This window comes from Zeus faber (genome assembly GCF_960531495.2).
Source record: "Zeus faber genome assembly, chromosome: 13".
NCBI lineage: Eukaryota > Metazoa > Chordata > Actinopteri > Zeiformes > Zeidae > Zeus > Zeus faber.
Window position 1 is genome coordinate 23,766,065 of NC_137198.1, and position 16,846 is coordinate 23,782,910.

Consider the following 16,846-nt stretch of genomic DNA (forward strand, 5'->3'; position numbering starts at 1 on the left):
TCACACACACACACACACACACACACACACACATAACTTGACTGGTGTTGACGGGTCAGAGGATAAACTAGACCAAAAACAGCCTTGACATTACAAGACTAACCGATGGTAATACAGTTACGGGGTTGGGGGCTAGGTTTCAAACCATATTTCATTAATTTAATTAACTGTCATAGGGAATAATATGCCCTTGTGTGCCATGGCGATGGCGCCGGCAATGAAAAGCCATGGCCAAGGCAGTGCTGAAGCAATGGGGTCACAATCCTTCCCCGGCAACATAACATGAGTGGACACAAACACCCGCTTCCCCCAGTGGCTGCGTCTGCAGCCGGAGCCTGAGTGAAGAGCCCCTGGCCCGGCAAACATAGGGATACATGTAGATGCATGGTGACTCCTCTCTCACCTGCTCGTCCCTCTTGCGGCGTCCGCGGGCGTCTCCGATGGAGCGGATGACCCCGGGCCGGGGCAGCGCGTTGTGACCGAGCAGCGCCGGCCCGCTGGCCAGGTGGTGGCTGTAGGGGTGCGAGCGAGAGTACGGGTTGGACATGGAGGTGATGACGGTGGGCTGCACCATCCACTGCAGGTCCTGGCTGGTCGTGATGGCATTGATGGTCGGGATAAAGGCACTGTTGGAGCCGGGCATGTCGAGCCTGTACTTCTGCGGGAGACAAAGCGGGAGGAAAAGTACGGCTGTGAGTCGGTCTCCCAAATCCATGTTGCCCGACGGCTCCGGTCACGCACCAGCCGCCCGTTATCCAATTCACACATTTTTCGCATTTTGAAGCTTAAAGTAATGATTCAGAATCAAAGCAGAGGGGGGGGGGGGGAAAGCAGGGCCTGGTTTCACACATTTAACCCCTGGAGTGGAACAGTGACACATGCTTGTGAATCATGTGGGAAAAGCCCAAGGTGCCTCCTGCACTCAGAGAGAGAGAGAGAGAGAGAGAGAGAGAGAGAGAGAGAGAGAGAGAGAGAGAGAGAGAGAGAGAGAGAGAGAGACCCCCCTAATTTACGCATTACGTGCCCTTACAGTAGAACGTCTCCGCGCATAATTTATAGAACGAAAAAAAATAAACAAAAATTAAAAAAGAAAACAAGGTAAAGTGATGGCGCTGTGATCGGGGGACGTGCCAACTCGGTGCGCCTACGTGCGTTGTCTAAACAGGACGTCCTTTGCATTCCACGTCGTTCCCGTTTTATTAGTATTGTTTTAAAGAGTCACCGGCTACCGGAACGTGTTGCCCCTGTGCGTAAAACAGACCAGTAGTTCCAGTAAAGCCTGGGATTTGGGAAAGGGGGGCGGGGGGGGGTGTCCTGTTTCAAAAACATTCCAGAAGTTTGGAGAGAAGAAAATAAAACTCCGTTCTCTTGATGGATCCAAGAGGGTGCAATCATTACCCGACTCCCAGTCTCCAACTAAGTCGTTAACCGACATTGTTCATGTTGAGCTTCCCCCCCTTATTAAGTCACTGCTCGATAACACGCACCAGCTCGCCCCTTCCCGGACGCTATGACGCTATGAGACTTTGCGTAAAGTTGAACTGCGTATCAGTGGCATTTCTAATGTTGTTGTCAATAGACTTTTAGAACGAATTGACTTTCATAGTTATTGTGTCAACTGGAATAGGGGCGGACTCTCTGGAACTCCTTGAAACGCATTAAGAACGACAGATTTCGCTCTGGATTTCAATTGAACTCCGTTGTGGCGCTTTCCAGAGACGGTCTTCCGAAACTGCACATGTAAACCTGACAAGCCCTGGGAACAGAAACACCAACCCCGATAGCGAAAGTATACGCGCAATTTTTTTTCGCGTATCTGTGCTGCTTTAAGGCTGATGTGACAATGGAAACGAATAAGACGACATAAAAAAAAAGGGAACAGGCACCCATTCAAAATGTTCTAAAATGTTCCAAACTGTTCTCGGTTGGTGACGATTGCATCCATCGTTTTGCGTAAACCGAGAATCGAACACTTCAACCCAAGATCTAAGGTCAGAGAACAGTCAAACACCCCCCCCCCCCCCCCACCACCACCTTTGCGCCTTTGGGTTGTCAAACGTAAATTAAGGGAAATTGTCACTCAGGTTTTCCTACCTGTTGCCATGCAGGCCACCGAGGCGAACTCCTCATTTGCGCGTACCTCGCACCGCGCGTCTCGGGAGTCGTGGACGCGTGGCAAGACGGAAGAAAACGCTGTGGCATTTCAGGGAGAAGCCGCTCCGAAGACACCTGTGCACGGGGAGCTGCGGGTGTCGCGTCGAGCCACAGTTCCCCGGCGTGTCACTGGGTTCACTCGCCGATCCAGAAAACTGCGGCGACACGGGCTGCGGCCGCGCACACGCGTGACAACACGGCGAATTCGGTGGAAAGGAGCCCAAATAAACCGGTATCTCCTCGTGGGCGCGGCCGATCTTTACGTTCGGAAGGAGGAAAGGCGGACCCCGCCACCAGTTACGGTGACCCGCATTTAGAAGAACAACATGCCAAACGTTACAAACCCGGGGTGTCTGTTTCTTAATAAAGTGCCGGCTAAATAAATGTGTGACGAACGGCCAATATGCGATTTTTTTGTTTGTTTTTTTTTTTAAGCGACGACAAAAATGTCACGGAGTTACACTTGAAATAAACGTCGTTACCTGGTAGTTGGAGTTCGAGATCGGACTGCCGATCGTGCTGCTGCCGCTGGTGAAGGACTCTGGCTGGGCCGGAGAAGTGCTGCTGCCGCGGGACGAGGTGTCGTAGTTCCCGGAGTAGTCCTGGTACATGGTCCAGGAGAAGCGGGGGGCTCCGAGCTACCAAGCCTTTTTTTTTTTTTAATTTTTTAACCCTTTATTTTGGTTGAGTTTTCTTTTAATCCTCGCAGCGGAAGAGCTCCGCCAGTGAAATCCGTCGGACTCGAGATGTTTCTACTTCGGATATCATAAATTAATCTCAAGATTAAAAAAAGGAAAAACAAAACGCGTACGGCTTTCACCCCTTCCCGTTGACTATAACGGTGTTGGCATGCTGTGTTGTTTGGATTCTCTTTTTTTTTTTTTTTTTTTTAACTTTCGTTCCGATCCTAAGTATCCCCCTGACACCCGCGGGTCAACGTGCGCCGACTCGGAACGAGAGTCGCGCAGCTTCCGCAGCCACCCCAGGTGAAGTGAACCTGTTGTTACGGTGACTCACGCTACCCTTCGGGGTCGTTTTAAACTCCCCCTAAAGTCGGTCCAGGGAACAGCGTCGTCGTCGTCCCCCCCCCCTAACCCGGAGACTATCTCCCGTTCACGGAACACTTCGGACTTGTTTTCCTTTCCACACTTCCTAGAGATGACTCACTTCAATGGCACTTTGAACAACTGCGACCGCTTTTCAACGCCAACGAAACGCCTGACGTCACGGCCTGGGCGTCGCGATTCCGAAAACAGGGAGGGGTTTACGTCTTCAAAAGAAAACCCCAATTTCTCTTTGCCTCCCATGAAAAAAAAAAAAAAAAAAAAAAAATCAACCGAGGGGGACATCGCGGGTGTTATGATAGAATAGCGTTGGAAAACAAAAAAAAAAAAACCCACAACGACAACGGGGTTTGTGTTCCCTCCCTTTTTTTTTTTTTTTTTTTTTCCCTTCCGTTTTGGTACCGTCCATTGACGCACGCTTCCGAAAATGGGCAGTTGCGTCAGCGAACGCACGTGGGTTTCCTTGGTAAAGCGGCGTCAGAACTACTGGAGGGATTCCCTCCCCTCGCGCGCCGAGCTCCGGACTCCAAACGGTCGGGGGCTCGAGCGGCACCACCGGAGATAGGACCGGAGATACGACCGGAGATACGACCGGAGATACGACCGGAGATAAGACCGGAGATAGGGTTTGTCAGGGAGGAACGAGACGTGGAACGTGGGATCTAAGGGGAATTATCACACACACACACACACACACACACTCACACACACACACACACACACACACACACACGCGCGGTGCAAGTGGTTTAAAGAGTAAGTCAGAAAAACCTTTTGAAACAAAATTGGGATTGTGCAGACTTCAGACCGGACTACACCATTTTTTGAAGTCGGGGGTATCCACGTTTTCCACTAAATGTACTTAACTAATCTCATAAAATGTAAATAAACCTCCATTCATTGTGATCATTATACGATTAACTTGCCTTTTGCTATTCATTATTATCGTTATTGCGAATGAATTCTGGGGACACCGACGATCCAAATGTCCTATTGACGCGGGTGTGTGAGATGCCTTCTGGGACCAATTATGGATTTCGTGAAACGCAGCACGAGTTAGAGTCTTCCGAGTTTCCTTTAAACGCCGCATCGGATAGGTCGTCCGTGCACGTGTACGCAAGTGGCTGGATGCGAATGAGCTCAGAAAGATGAACTTCGGATGGTGACGTCACAAAGCAGCCCCCCCCCCCCGCTCCGAAAACCAATCAAATCGCCTCAGCCTTCCTTTACCTCTGGTAAAATTCCGACAGTTTTTCACAAATTTTTGCTCCGAATCGATATTGATCAAACTCGAACGGCGAGACGTCCGAAACGTCCCGGTTCCAGCGAGACCTCAACCATGTCGGTGCGTACTGCGATTGTCGTGTTCCAGATACTTTTAGGCCGAAAAAAGATGAGAATGGTAAAATAAAAATAATCCCAACAATAACAATATTTATAATTAGGCGGGCCGGACCCTAATGATAAATATAGCTGCAGGCAGCAATACAGGGCATCCAGTTTAGTCGCGTTAGGTATGTATTACAGTTTTCAGGGTTCTGTGAAAAGCAGCACGAGTTTTCCGAGCGCAACTCTCCGAACGTAAATGAGCACCCAGAGACGGAACCAGACATAGAGTATATAACGTTGGTTCATGATGTCACAAAGCGCCCCGCTCCACCATCTAATCAAAGTGCGCCAACGTTCTTCAACCTCCGGTAAACGTTTTTTTCCACTGAAGTCCTGCTACAAATGTGGGTTCGGCGCTCCACGGCGTCCCAACCCGATGGATTTTCGCAGCGCTGTACTTTTGGGTGTGTGTGAAAAACATCAGCAATTCCTTTTTTTTTTCGTGCAAAATGATCATAGCAGACTTATGTTTGTTTCCTGAAGTTGTTTTCCATCGCTCAACATATTTTCAAAACTGAGTTTGATTTCTAAATATTAAATAGATAATAAAAAGTTCAGGCTACGTGCTCGATCAGCATGCGTTTAGTTACTTACCAACAAGTTGTTGAACAAACAGTGAACAGTGAACAGGGTGCAAACATGCAGATCAACATCCTTCCATATTCAGTGTGGTGTCAAGTCAGAATATGAAGCCGTTTCGATAAAGTAAGGTTATGAAGTGTATCGAATCATGAACGACTACACCACGTCTTGAAAAAAAAATGGTGCGCTGATGCCACTGACCCCGCCTCAAAGTTCACCAAGAAGAGCTTCTTCTAAAATAAAACAATGTTTTAAAGAAACAAAAACAATAAATAAACTTGAAGTGAAATTTTCACTTCTCTGTGAAACGATGTAATCTCCGTGTTGTTATGGAATACAAGAAGAGGGCGGAAGAAGCTCTCAATTATATTGCGGAACTGGCAACGGGAGGCGGCGGATTATTATGATTATTATCATCCGGGGTCCAGCTCTTGAGTTCGGAGTTTAATTTCAGAATAGTGAAAAATTACAGAATTCAGAGGAAAAGAAAAATCTGATAAATCAGTTTTCTGACTTCAATCTCAGAATTATATAATGTTGAATCCTGGGAATGAAATCAGAATGTGGCCCTAATCCTCTCCCGTACATATCCAATCACTAAAGACCTTTTTGTTAAACATTGGACATATAGTGTCGGTGCACAATTGGCTCCATTAGGCATCAGTGCTTTGTGCATAATATGAAGAGGCACCGCACCCCGCTCCCCTTCAGATAAAGCATTGCTGCAACATAAATGGTCAAATTTAACTGCATGGTCTTTAATACAGACAGGGTAGTATTTCTTCAAATGAAATGTGGGCTAATTTAAATTCGGACGCATCTCTTTAACAAGGGCAAAGTGCCCAGAATGTGACATGTTGCCGATATGAAAAGACGCATTACAAATAATCCAATTGGACGCGGTTTCTATTTCAATCTGCATCGGCACAATCGGCTATATTCAGCAGTCTTAAAACTGTTTGTGGGATTACGCGCCTTTGCCAACTGTTGTGCCGCCGTAAAGTTAAATGACCCGTTTAGAGGAAAAGCCAGAGAAGTGATGGAAAGTAGGTGCCGAGCAGCCTACTCTTGCCAGATTACTTATTTATGTACTTATTTGTTACGTATTTAAAGTGGTAATCTGTGAGATTATTTTGTTAAAAAAAACCATATTTGATAGTCATCGCGTATTTATTTAGCTGTCACTTTATAAAAAACAGCCTTTCAATGCATTTGTGTTATGTATGCGCTTCCCTTTATGATGTTTGCATTGTTGGTGGCGTAGTCCGCCACGTGCCAAGTGAATGGCAGCCGCAGTGAATTGATACATCAGCGTAGCTAGTTGTGGTCAGTAAACTGTCGATATGGATGAACATTCACAGTAAATGACAGCACCCTGGGATGAAAAGAGCCGCTGGTAGTGTAGTCCTCCCGACACAGACAATCTGATGGATTACCACTTTAAATATCTTTTGTTTGCAACCTTCCCTTCGGCATTTCCCTTGGCACGCTTTTCACCCTGTCCCCTCCAGCCCCGCGGGTGTAATAGCTATATTTGAAAGTGTAATCCCGTCCGTTCCATTGCTTTTGCTTTGCTTTAAACACGTTAACAGCCCGTGAACCGGACCTGGATTTCATGTAGAATTACGCGTTCAGCTCTGATTACCACATCCGCACCCTGACAGGTCCCAGATTTCGGAAGACGAGGAGCACTTTTCTAGGCGGGAGCAAACTAACACCAGATGGGATGCACGGAATGGAAAGAATGCTTACAATGCAGACAGGAAAGCAGGGGGTAGGCTGGGGGTTAATTCCCATCCTAACCATGTCAGGAAGTTAAATCTGACGCGATATTCCGCGGTCGTGCGCTATTGTCCGCCTGGCGACGGATACGCACGGCAGAATGCGCGGCAGTCGCACAGGAAAGGCGACGCAGGTAGGCTGCTTTGGAGGCGGTACATCTCATCTCACCTTCGTTAGGCAACGTGCTGCCGCCGAGGAACGTCCAGCTTAGCGGGTCGCGGCCGAGTGAGTGACCTAGATGCCTCGGGTACGCTGGTGACGTATGGGGGCAACGGGGATGACGACGGACGCCTAAATCTAAAATCATAGAGGTGAGACGCAAGTTAGGCAGCCCTTCAAGCGGCCCGCGTTGGCCTGCACTGTGTATGCCATGGGATGTTGGTTCTACCGTACGGTAGTAGCAGTGGAACAATACTTGCCCAATCTGTTGGGGGATGTATGGTCGTTTTCTGAAATCTATGGCAGAGCAAATCGTGAGCTCCGATTGAAAATGTCTCCAGATGAAGAACACGGTGGGGGATGTTAAAATTGCACTTACACTTTGCTCCCTTCGGGTCAGCACCGTTCACACTCAGGCGTATGCTTATGAGTTTTAATACCTCAACCTGGATAATACCTCGACCATGACCTGCATGGCTAATCCGACGGCTCAAGTGCTTGAAAATAATACGCACGCAGACCGTAAAGTGCTGACGCGGGGGATGCGGGTTCCAAAAACAAAATTTGTTCCGAGTCGCAGTCCGATCGGTGCGTCTATGCCGGGCATCTTCAACGTGACAAAACAAAATGATGCGAGAGTTATGGCAAACATTTTTTTTTTTTTCCCAAAATACTTTGTTTCCGCGAGTCTTCTCCAAGTTTTGTTCACCACATGGCCAAAGAACGAGAACAAATCCTCACCTCATATTTGGTGTATACCGGCCTCAAGGGTAGGTGGCTTTTCTTTCAAAAAGTCTGATATCACCTAAATGACTGTGCTTCATGGATTATCTCGCTGGACATCCTTTCCTGAGATGTTTCGTACAAGTTAACCAAAAAAAGTCTGGCGTCCTCTATGGCAACAAGACATCATTTCCCGTGGACGGAGCCCATACAAATGACACTAAGCACCTTTCATCAATTTCGTTGACCGGTTACCTTGACAACTTGCGCAGAGCTTTTATCTAAAAAGGGAACAGGAGGATCATTGACACAGTCTCGACCTCGAGAGCGTGTGGGATTGCGTAGAGAAGAATTTTAATCAATTTGGCCGCACATCCTCCTATACAATGGATCGCGGCTGAATGCGCGGGGCCTTCGACGCGGCCGCTGTGGCGCAATCATAAGACAAAGTGCAGCGCGTCTGCCCCGCCCGGCAACACGCCGCGTTCAGGCAAAACAAATGCCTCGGGGTCGAGCGCGGTCTGTTGTCCAGATGCTGGGGCTCAGAAAAGGCAGTGAAGGGCCACCCACAGTCGTGGACTCGTCAGTGGATGATTTAATGACTGTCCTTCACTGCAGAATGCAAACCAAAAAACACTGAAAGCATGTCCAAAGTGTGTTGTCATTGTATGCTGCAGTGCTTTTCCCAACCACCAGCGTGAACCACCGCAAAAGTGTTTCCAGTGATGAAAACTTTGGTTTTGCGCGGCGAGATCAAAATGGCAAGGCCGTAATAATTCATCCTTTGCATCCGGAATAGCAACTCTGTGTCTCCCAGAACAAGGTTGACTCTGAAAGTGAGGACGATGGGGGACAATGAAAGGTTCCAACTTTTTGTTTCGGTGGTTGACGAGTCGCTCTCTATAAAGAGTGATTTGGTCGAGTCATTTGAAAAGATTTGAGTCTTGCATCATAATAAGTTCCACGTGTCTGCGACGTTTCGAGCGATTGACAGGATGGCGGTCTGCCAAAGGTTTGGAAAATTGTGTTCTAGGCGACGATGAAACACCTGCGTTACCGGTTTCAGTTCCAACTGGATTGTTTGTCAGATTCAGTTGGCGTAACACGTGCCGGTATTTATTTTGGTGGAATGAATAGAGTACATCAGCCACTTAATTAAGTCAGTGATTATTTTCAGTTTGTGAACTGAAGATTGACGCAGCGGAGGGGAGACGGGCGTTTAGAAATCGCTGGGAGGTGGGGAATGGCGGGTGGTGCCGTCTTATCAACCGCCAGCACGTAGCAACCCAATGTATCGGCCGCTTGTTTTTGCCGCGGCGGCCGGGGACAAACCTGACGCGTGACTCAACTGTTTTTTTGGTCAAGTTCAGCCGCCGCTCATTCCGACTCAGCGCCGCCATTGTCGCGGTTAATCTAATATGCGTCTCGCCGCGGACGATTTGTTGTTCGGCGTTTGAAAGAAACAAAACAAAACAAAAAAAACCCCAATTCCCTTCGCCGAGCTGATCCGTGGGTGATTTAGCGGCCGCGGGGCGGGGGAACGCGGCGGTTCCACGTACAAGACATTCCTTCCGACTCCGGCAGCGCGTTCGCAGCCAGTGGGGGTATCGGTTTCTGATACAATGGAAGGAAGTGCGTCACGAGTGCCTCGCACCTCGAAACAAAGAAGAATGGAACGAGACGCCGGCAAAGGCAAAAACAACGGAGAGAGAGAGAGGGAAAGAGAGGGGGGGGCGGCGGAAGAAGTGAACAAATAACAGGGTCCAGGAGAAGAGTGGTAGCGGGGGGAGGGGGGGGGGGGGGGGGGCGCTTCTGACAGGCATGAAGCGGCCACCTCAGCCACCTGCAGCCTGGGCATAAACAACCTCCTTCCACTCTTACTGGACGTGCGCGCAGTTTGTTTTGTCTACGGAAGGAAAGAAACCAGAAGAAAAACAAGAGCGGGAATACTCGAGAGCAATGTTTTTCTGGCCGGGGCGACTTGAACGCACAGGCTTTTCTGTGTCCCCTCGTTACTCTGTTTGAGTCCCTCCCCGTGCGTTGCGTTGTTTGTCGCCCGCCTCGGTCCAAAACAGCCAAATCAATCAATGAAATCGCAGCGCAACGCACAATGGAGAGGTTTATCTCGCTCCGTCAACATGGCTGTCCGTGATATTTACGGGAATGCCGGCTGGCGAGACAGGAGCGCGGTCCGGGCAGCTTGGAATGTTAATGGCTTTTGGCCGGGGCACGCCTCCTGTTTGGGTTGAGCTCCCGATAACTCATATCAAGTCCGTCCGTCCGCGTCCGTGTCCTCCCTCCTCCTCCCCCCTGAAAGCGCAGCATTCCCCACAGCGGAGCGTTAAAACCCCTGTCAAATTTTGTTAGTGCCAAAAAAAAAAAAAAAAAAAAGAAGGCCTGGGCAGAGGGGGAAGGAAGCGTTTTAGCCCTTCGCCTAATCATGTGGTGCCGCACTGAAAAATTGTGTCAAAGGCTGCTCGCGTGTCTCAAGGGGAAATTGCAAAGCTGCCTTTCCGTGGTCGGCTCATAATACAGCGCTGCAAAAAAATCGTCCTCCAACCGCAGCGGTGCAGCGGGCAACACCTGTAGGATCATGGTCGTTGGAGAATAAATCCCCCCGTTGGCTTTTCTTGTAACATCTGAGCCGGCGGCAGACGGCGGCCGCTCCGATCCTCCGAGCTGAGTTTGCAGACGTGTCCTTGAGCAGGACACCTAACCCCTGAGAGCCACTTGACCAGCCGCTCGTCTCCTTGCACGGTTGAAGCCGCCGTCAGTTTCAGTCGCATCGAATTGATCGATATAATTGAGAGAGCGAGAGGGAGATTTGGTGGAGGGGGTGGCGGTCAAAGGCGAAGCAGGCAACAGAGGGAGGAAGAAGAAGATGGTTGGGGAGAGGGGGGAGCGTGTGTGTGGTGATGGGGGCGGGGGTGTGGGGGAGGTTGGTGTTGTTCCTGAGGTCTACTCTCCCCCGGTGCGTACGTTCCTTCCAGCTGGATGGAGGCTTAATGTGAGTGTGGAAAAGTGGAAAATTTAATTAGGCTGCCAAGGGGGGTTTGTGTCACTTGGCACGGGCCGCCCCCTCCCCGCCCTCACCCCCACCTACTACCACCATCAGCCTTCCCTCCGCTCTTATCTCAGTTGCCGCCACAGCCCAGCTTTATTGTCTTTCACCCACAGTCCTTGGAGGCATTGACCTGCTGGGCCAAAAGGGCAGATAGAGGTCAACAGTTCGCTGCCGCGCGATGGTTGCAAAGCGGTGGCGCCAGACATTAGCATGAGCGACGAGCGTTTAGCCGGTGCCACGACGTTGTGATTTTTTGGTTAAACCGGCGCCCAAACCTAATAACTGTACGGGACGACTTCTTCTCGGGGGAAATATTAACCTTTGGCCGTTCCAAGGCCGAAAAAGACTCACCTTCAACGTGAGTTGGATTACCCAATTCTGGATTACAAAATTGAGAAAAGGACAGTGGAACCAAACTTGCAACGTCCAATTGCTGCGGCTACTCCAAAACAAAGATGGAAATAAATGTCTACTGCAAGTCAAAAGTGAATATATAGGAAACTGACAGGGATCCCCCGCTGCGATGGAGGAAGTTGAAAGGTTCCTGACGCCGACACCCGATGACAGGGTGCGAAAGTGAGGTCGGAGTAAATACACCTGGTTAGTGAGGACCCATGTTCCTTACCAAGAAAATAGTCAATTCAGGGACCTCACGAGTATAGTAGAACAAGCCACACACACACACACACACACACACACACAGCTGGGCGGTGCGAGTGTTGGCGGTAGCGGTTCATAAACATCAGTAGCTGTCGAAAGACTCCATTTGATGTTGTTTCTCTCCCTTTGACACCACAAAGGCTGTGGGAAAATGCACACCTAAACAAGCTGGTTTAAAAGGAATCAAATAAAAAAACTACACATGCACGCACGCGCACACACGCACACACACACACAAACACAAACACACACACACACACACACACACACACGACCTCATCACATCCGTTGTGGCTCCGAGGGGAAACTTTCTCCCAAGTATTCTCATAAAAAAAAAAAAATTCTCATAGTTTGTTGTGTGTATATTTTGGGGAAGGGGAAAGGGAGGAGGCAGTGGTGTGTGTAATGTGTGTAATGTGTGTGTGTGTGGTCGTGTGTGTGTGTGCGTGTGTGTGTCTTGTCACATTACATGTACCTGTCGGCCGGCTGTCATCCCGCTCGACAGGTCTATCAGTGTCCAGGACCGATCAGCGCGGCGTCCCCGCAGCCTGACAGGCTGAACCGACAGCCCCGCGATCCAGCCTGACAGCTCCCCAGGTAGCGAGGGGGGAGGGGGGGCGAGGGGGGGGGGGGCCGCGGAGGGAGGGGGATGAAGTTAAGCAACGCCGGTTAAAAAGAAAGAAAATCGTAATCAGACCACGAGGGGTCTGGATTGAACGCCGGGCCTCAACAGAACAGCTGCATTTAGAAGTCTGTCGGGGTAATCTGCCTCGACAGTTAGAAAACAAACGTGACTGCCAGTACCAGGAGTGAGCGTGAGTATTCAAACAAACTCATTTGCCTCTCATCTCTGTGTTGAGCCCCAGCCAATAGATCGCTAACAAGTGTGTGTGTGTGTGTGTGTGTGTGTGTGTGTGTGTGTGTGTGTGTGTGTGTGTGTGTGTGTGTGTGTGTGTGTGTGTGTGTGTGTGTGTGTGTGTGTGTGTGTGTGTGTGTGTGTGTGTGTGTGTGTGTGTGTGTGTGTGTGTGTTGGGGAGGGGGGGATGTGCTTGGGTTTTAACCCATGACAGGTTTAAAAAGCAACTGTCTATGATCACAGCCCCGGGTGTGGGGTGGTGTAGAGGCATCGGGGGAGAGCGAGGCGCGCGCGCACACACACACACACACACACACACACACACACACACACACACACACACACACACACACACACACACACACACACACACGTCTTTATCTTGTCAGAAGCCCCTCCGAACCGCCCAAACAAGTGAGTGGGAGAAAAATGGAGGGGAGGGGGACTCATTTGATCGGCTTAGCCGCGCTCTCCTGGCTCCTCTGCGAACGGCGAGTAATTAGCAATTAACAACCAGGGGTTTTAACGAGATCCAGCTATTATCGGCGAGCGGGCGGGGGGGGGGGGGTGGGGGCGGATTTTTGGGTGTGATCAGGAAAAAAAAAAAAAAAAAAAAGTGCGCGGGAAAGCGGCACCGAAGCCGTAATTCCCCGGTGTTAGCGACACATCTCTGGGCCATTTTTTCCCCCCAGATCAAACAGGAAGTAACAAAAGGCCCCAAATCCCCCTCCCTCCCCTGCACTCCCCTCCCTCTCTAAAATTAGTTAAGCCTCTCGGTTCAGTTCCCATCATCCCCCGCACGGCGCGCGTCAACATCCCGACGATCGCCAACGCTCCCCCCCCCCCCCCACACACACACGCACACACACACACACACACACACACTCTTACAATAGGGGCAGGGGGGTTCGGAGGGGGGGGGGGAGGTCCTCCCATGTGTCACTCTGAATTTGTACCCAACAAAGTACCCGACAGTCATTGGCGTTGAGGAATACGCCGTGCACGAAGGTTCGAGAGGTTTCTGCGGAGGAAGTTATTATGGGATGGAGGCGGCGCGCGCGGGCTGACAGATGGAGCCGCTCGAGTCAGAGAAAACCGTCTTCCCTCCGACGACCTCCCCTCGCAAATTTCCCCACTGCCCCGTCCTTCCTTCCTTCCCTCCCTCCCTCCCTCCCTCCCTCCTTCCTACGGTGGCGCAGTGCATTGCACTGCTGCCTCACAGCAAGAAGGTCCTGGGTTCGATTCCCGCCTGGGGCGCTGTTGGCACCGTGCTCCGGCGGGTTATCTTCCAAAACAGGAGCCTTTCTGTGTGGAGTTTGCATGTTCTCCCCGTGTTCACATGGGGTTTTCTCCCCCTCACGTCAGTAAGGACCCCCCACCAAAAACATGCACCCATCATCGTCTGACCAGCGATGGACACTTATCACCTGGTCCCCGGGCGCGTCCACGTATGCTGCCCACTGCTCCTGGCTGTGGCCCCGGAGGAAGGACAAGCCAGGATGGGTTAAACGCAGAGGAGCCATTTCACCGGCCACCATCAAGCATGTGCGTGTGTGTGTGTGCAAGCATGTGTTGTGGAGTGTCGTGTGACAATTAAAGACTGTTTCTTCTTTCTGTTTCCTTCCTTTCCTCCTCCTCCTGAGTTTTCCATCGTCGCGCGCAAGGTTTGGGCGAGGGCGAGGATTTTCAACCACTCTCACTTTTGCTCCCCCACCTTCACTTTGTCTTTATCGCTCTCTCTCTCTCTCGCGCTGGAACGGTGACCGGCCTATTCGACACACATCGCTCCACGGACCCCCCATCCGGGATCATTTGTGTCGTTCAGTCCAAGCTTCCGCACCTGTCTTTACCTCCTGTTAAGCACTAAAAACGTCCGAAACAAGCAGAACTGTGCTCACCATCACCCAATTAATATGGCCAGACAAACAGTTAGTGATGCAAGACTCGCAGCGGACGCGTCTTTGAAATGACTCAGGAGTCAGGAGTCACTCCGACAAAAGAGTGAGTCTTCGATTCACAAACTAAAAATAGTTACTGGGGACTAAATTAAAGCCCAAGTGACTCGGCAAGAACCGAATCTCAAAAAACATTAGAACCCTTCATCCCTGTGAATAGTCCTCACTCTCAGAGTGAGTCTTGTTCCGCTGGAGCTGCTCTTCTCTCTGACACTGATCAATTCGTTTCATTGTTGATGCCTGGCAATTTGGATCACAACACAAAAGCAAATTGTTTTTGTGGAATTTGAGAGACAGAGGTAAGAGTCGGATAACTAGGATCAAAATGATACAATTGATTCCCTAACAGTGCTAACATCTTGTGAACGAAATAACACTGAAGTTTACCCGTTGATCATTCCGGCTGGGGACCCCCGGAATCTCTTGAAGGACCCCCGGGGGACCTCCCATTGAGAACTCCCCCCCGCTTTATACCTTCTCGAAAACCCATGCAGTCTTTGACACACCCGTTTTGCTTACCTTCGGGTGGCCAAGCCAGGGTAAGTGGTGCCAGCAGCCAACTATTTTGGGTGTGTGTGTGTGTGTGTGTGTGTGTGTGTGTGTGTGTGTGTGTGTGTGGGAGGGAGGGGGGGGGGGTGCTGGGTTGTTGTTTTTTTTTCTTCCGCAGCTTTAAGTGATCCTGTTCGCACACTTGTCAGTGCTCTGGAGCCGGGGATGGCAGGTCTTTAGCCGGCGTGCTCGCCTCTAGCCGCTTACCGGGCTGACACCGGAGCACTTCATGTTAATCTAATGCTGACGTCCGTGTTCCTCCCCGGCTCCGTTGGAGCTGGCGACACCTGCTTTGGGGGTGGGGGTGCTCGAAGGGTACCGGGGAGGTGGAGGAGACGGAGGAGGAGCTGGTGCGGGGTCTTGCCAGCATTCTCCACATCGCCCGGTGTGAGTTCTGTTGGTTGGTGGAATGACCACCTGTCATGTAATGCAGATGGAAAAAAACGCAACTAGTTAAACTCCATACAGTCAAAACCAAGAAGTTACTATAACTATCAGCAACCATAACTATCAGCAACCATAACTATCAGCAACCATAGCTCCTATAACTATCAGCAATCATAACTATCAGCAGCCATAACTATCAGCAACCATAACAACCAGCAACCCTAACTATCAGCAACCGTAACTATTAACAACCATTACTATTCACAACCATAACTATGAGCAACTGTAACTATCAGCAACCGTAACTATCAGCAACCATAACTTTCAGCTATAACTATCAGCAACCATAACTATAAGCTATCATTACTATCAGCTATCATATCTACCAGCAACCTATAACTATCAGCTATAAACTGATCAGCTACAACATTAAAACCACCACTAAAGCCACTAATATTCTGTAGCTCCCTCTCGTGCCACCCAACCACCGACCATCCACATGATGTCGAAGAAAATGTGATTCATCAGAGCAGGTCACCTTCTTCCATTGCTCCATGGTCCAGTTGTGATGCTCACGTGTCCATTGTAGGTGCTTTCAGTGGTGGACAGGGGTCAGCATGGACACTCTGACTGGTCTGCAGCTACACAGCCTCATACACAGCAAGCTGTGATGCACTGTGTGTCCTTTCTATCACAGCAGCATCAACTTCTTCAGCCATTTGTGCTACAGTAGCTCTTCTGTGGGATCAGACCAGACGGGCTGGACTTCACTACTCACGCACATCAATGAGCCTTGGGCGCCCATGACCCTGTCACTGGTTCACCAGTCGTCCTTCCTTGGACCACTTTTGGTAGGTACTAACCACTGCATACTGGGAACACAAGACCTCCCGTTTTGGAGATGCTCGGACCCAGTCGTCCAGCCATCACAATTTGTCCCTTGTCAAAGTTGCTCAGATCCTTACGCTTGCCCATTTCTCCTGCCTCCAACACATCAACTTCAAGAACTGACTGTTCACTTGCTGCCTAATATATCCCACCTCTTGACAGGTGCCATTGGAACGACATGAGCAATGTTATTCACTTCACCTTTCAGTGGTTTTAATGTTGTGGCTGATAAGTGGACCTATCAACTACCATAACTATCAGCTACCATAACTACTGTATCAGATATATCAAGCAGATGTCATAGCTATGAGCTATAACTATAAACTTAGAACTTAACTTAACAGGGCGCTCAGATCGATTTGACTCGTTCCTCCTGGTCAGAAGATTCCCCATGCTAATTATTCGCAGCCTTTAATTATTCTGTCCGACTGCCATCGAGATCTCTTAAAGACGCTGGGATTAGTTTGGATTTGGAGTATTAGCGCCTGAGGGCTGGCAAGACCTCTGGCACTGTGATGCAGGGCAGGTTGAGAAGAAGGCAATCTTCAAAAGGTGCCTTAAGCAGCACCTCCTCGGATCATTACACTGGATAAATCCCCGCTAAGTTGCTTAAAAAGTCTGCGGAGGAGAGGTG

The 16,846-nt window shown here is 49.9% G+C and overlaps 1 protein-coding gene across 1 annotated transcript in view; it reads right to left on the minus strand.

Moving 5' to 3' along the window:
* The window catches only part of fosl2 (FOS like 2, AP-1 transcription factor subunit), a 6,705-nt gene extending 3,399 nt beyond the window's left edge, over positions 1-3,306 (minus strand). The window contains exons 1-2 of the mRNA XM_088845573.1: positions 2,637-3,306; positions 375-658 (exon numbers count right to left, since the gene is read on the minus strand). Coding sequence (XP_088701699.1) covers positions 375-658; positions 2,637-2,765 — 413 coding nt within the window. The 5' untranslated portion in view covers positions 2,766-3,306. The remainder of the gene's footprint in view (positions 1-374; positions 659-2,636) is intronic.
* Positions 3,307-16,846: the final 13,540 nt, after the last annotated feature.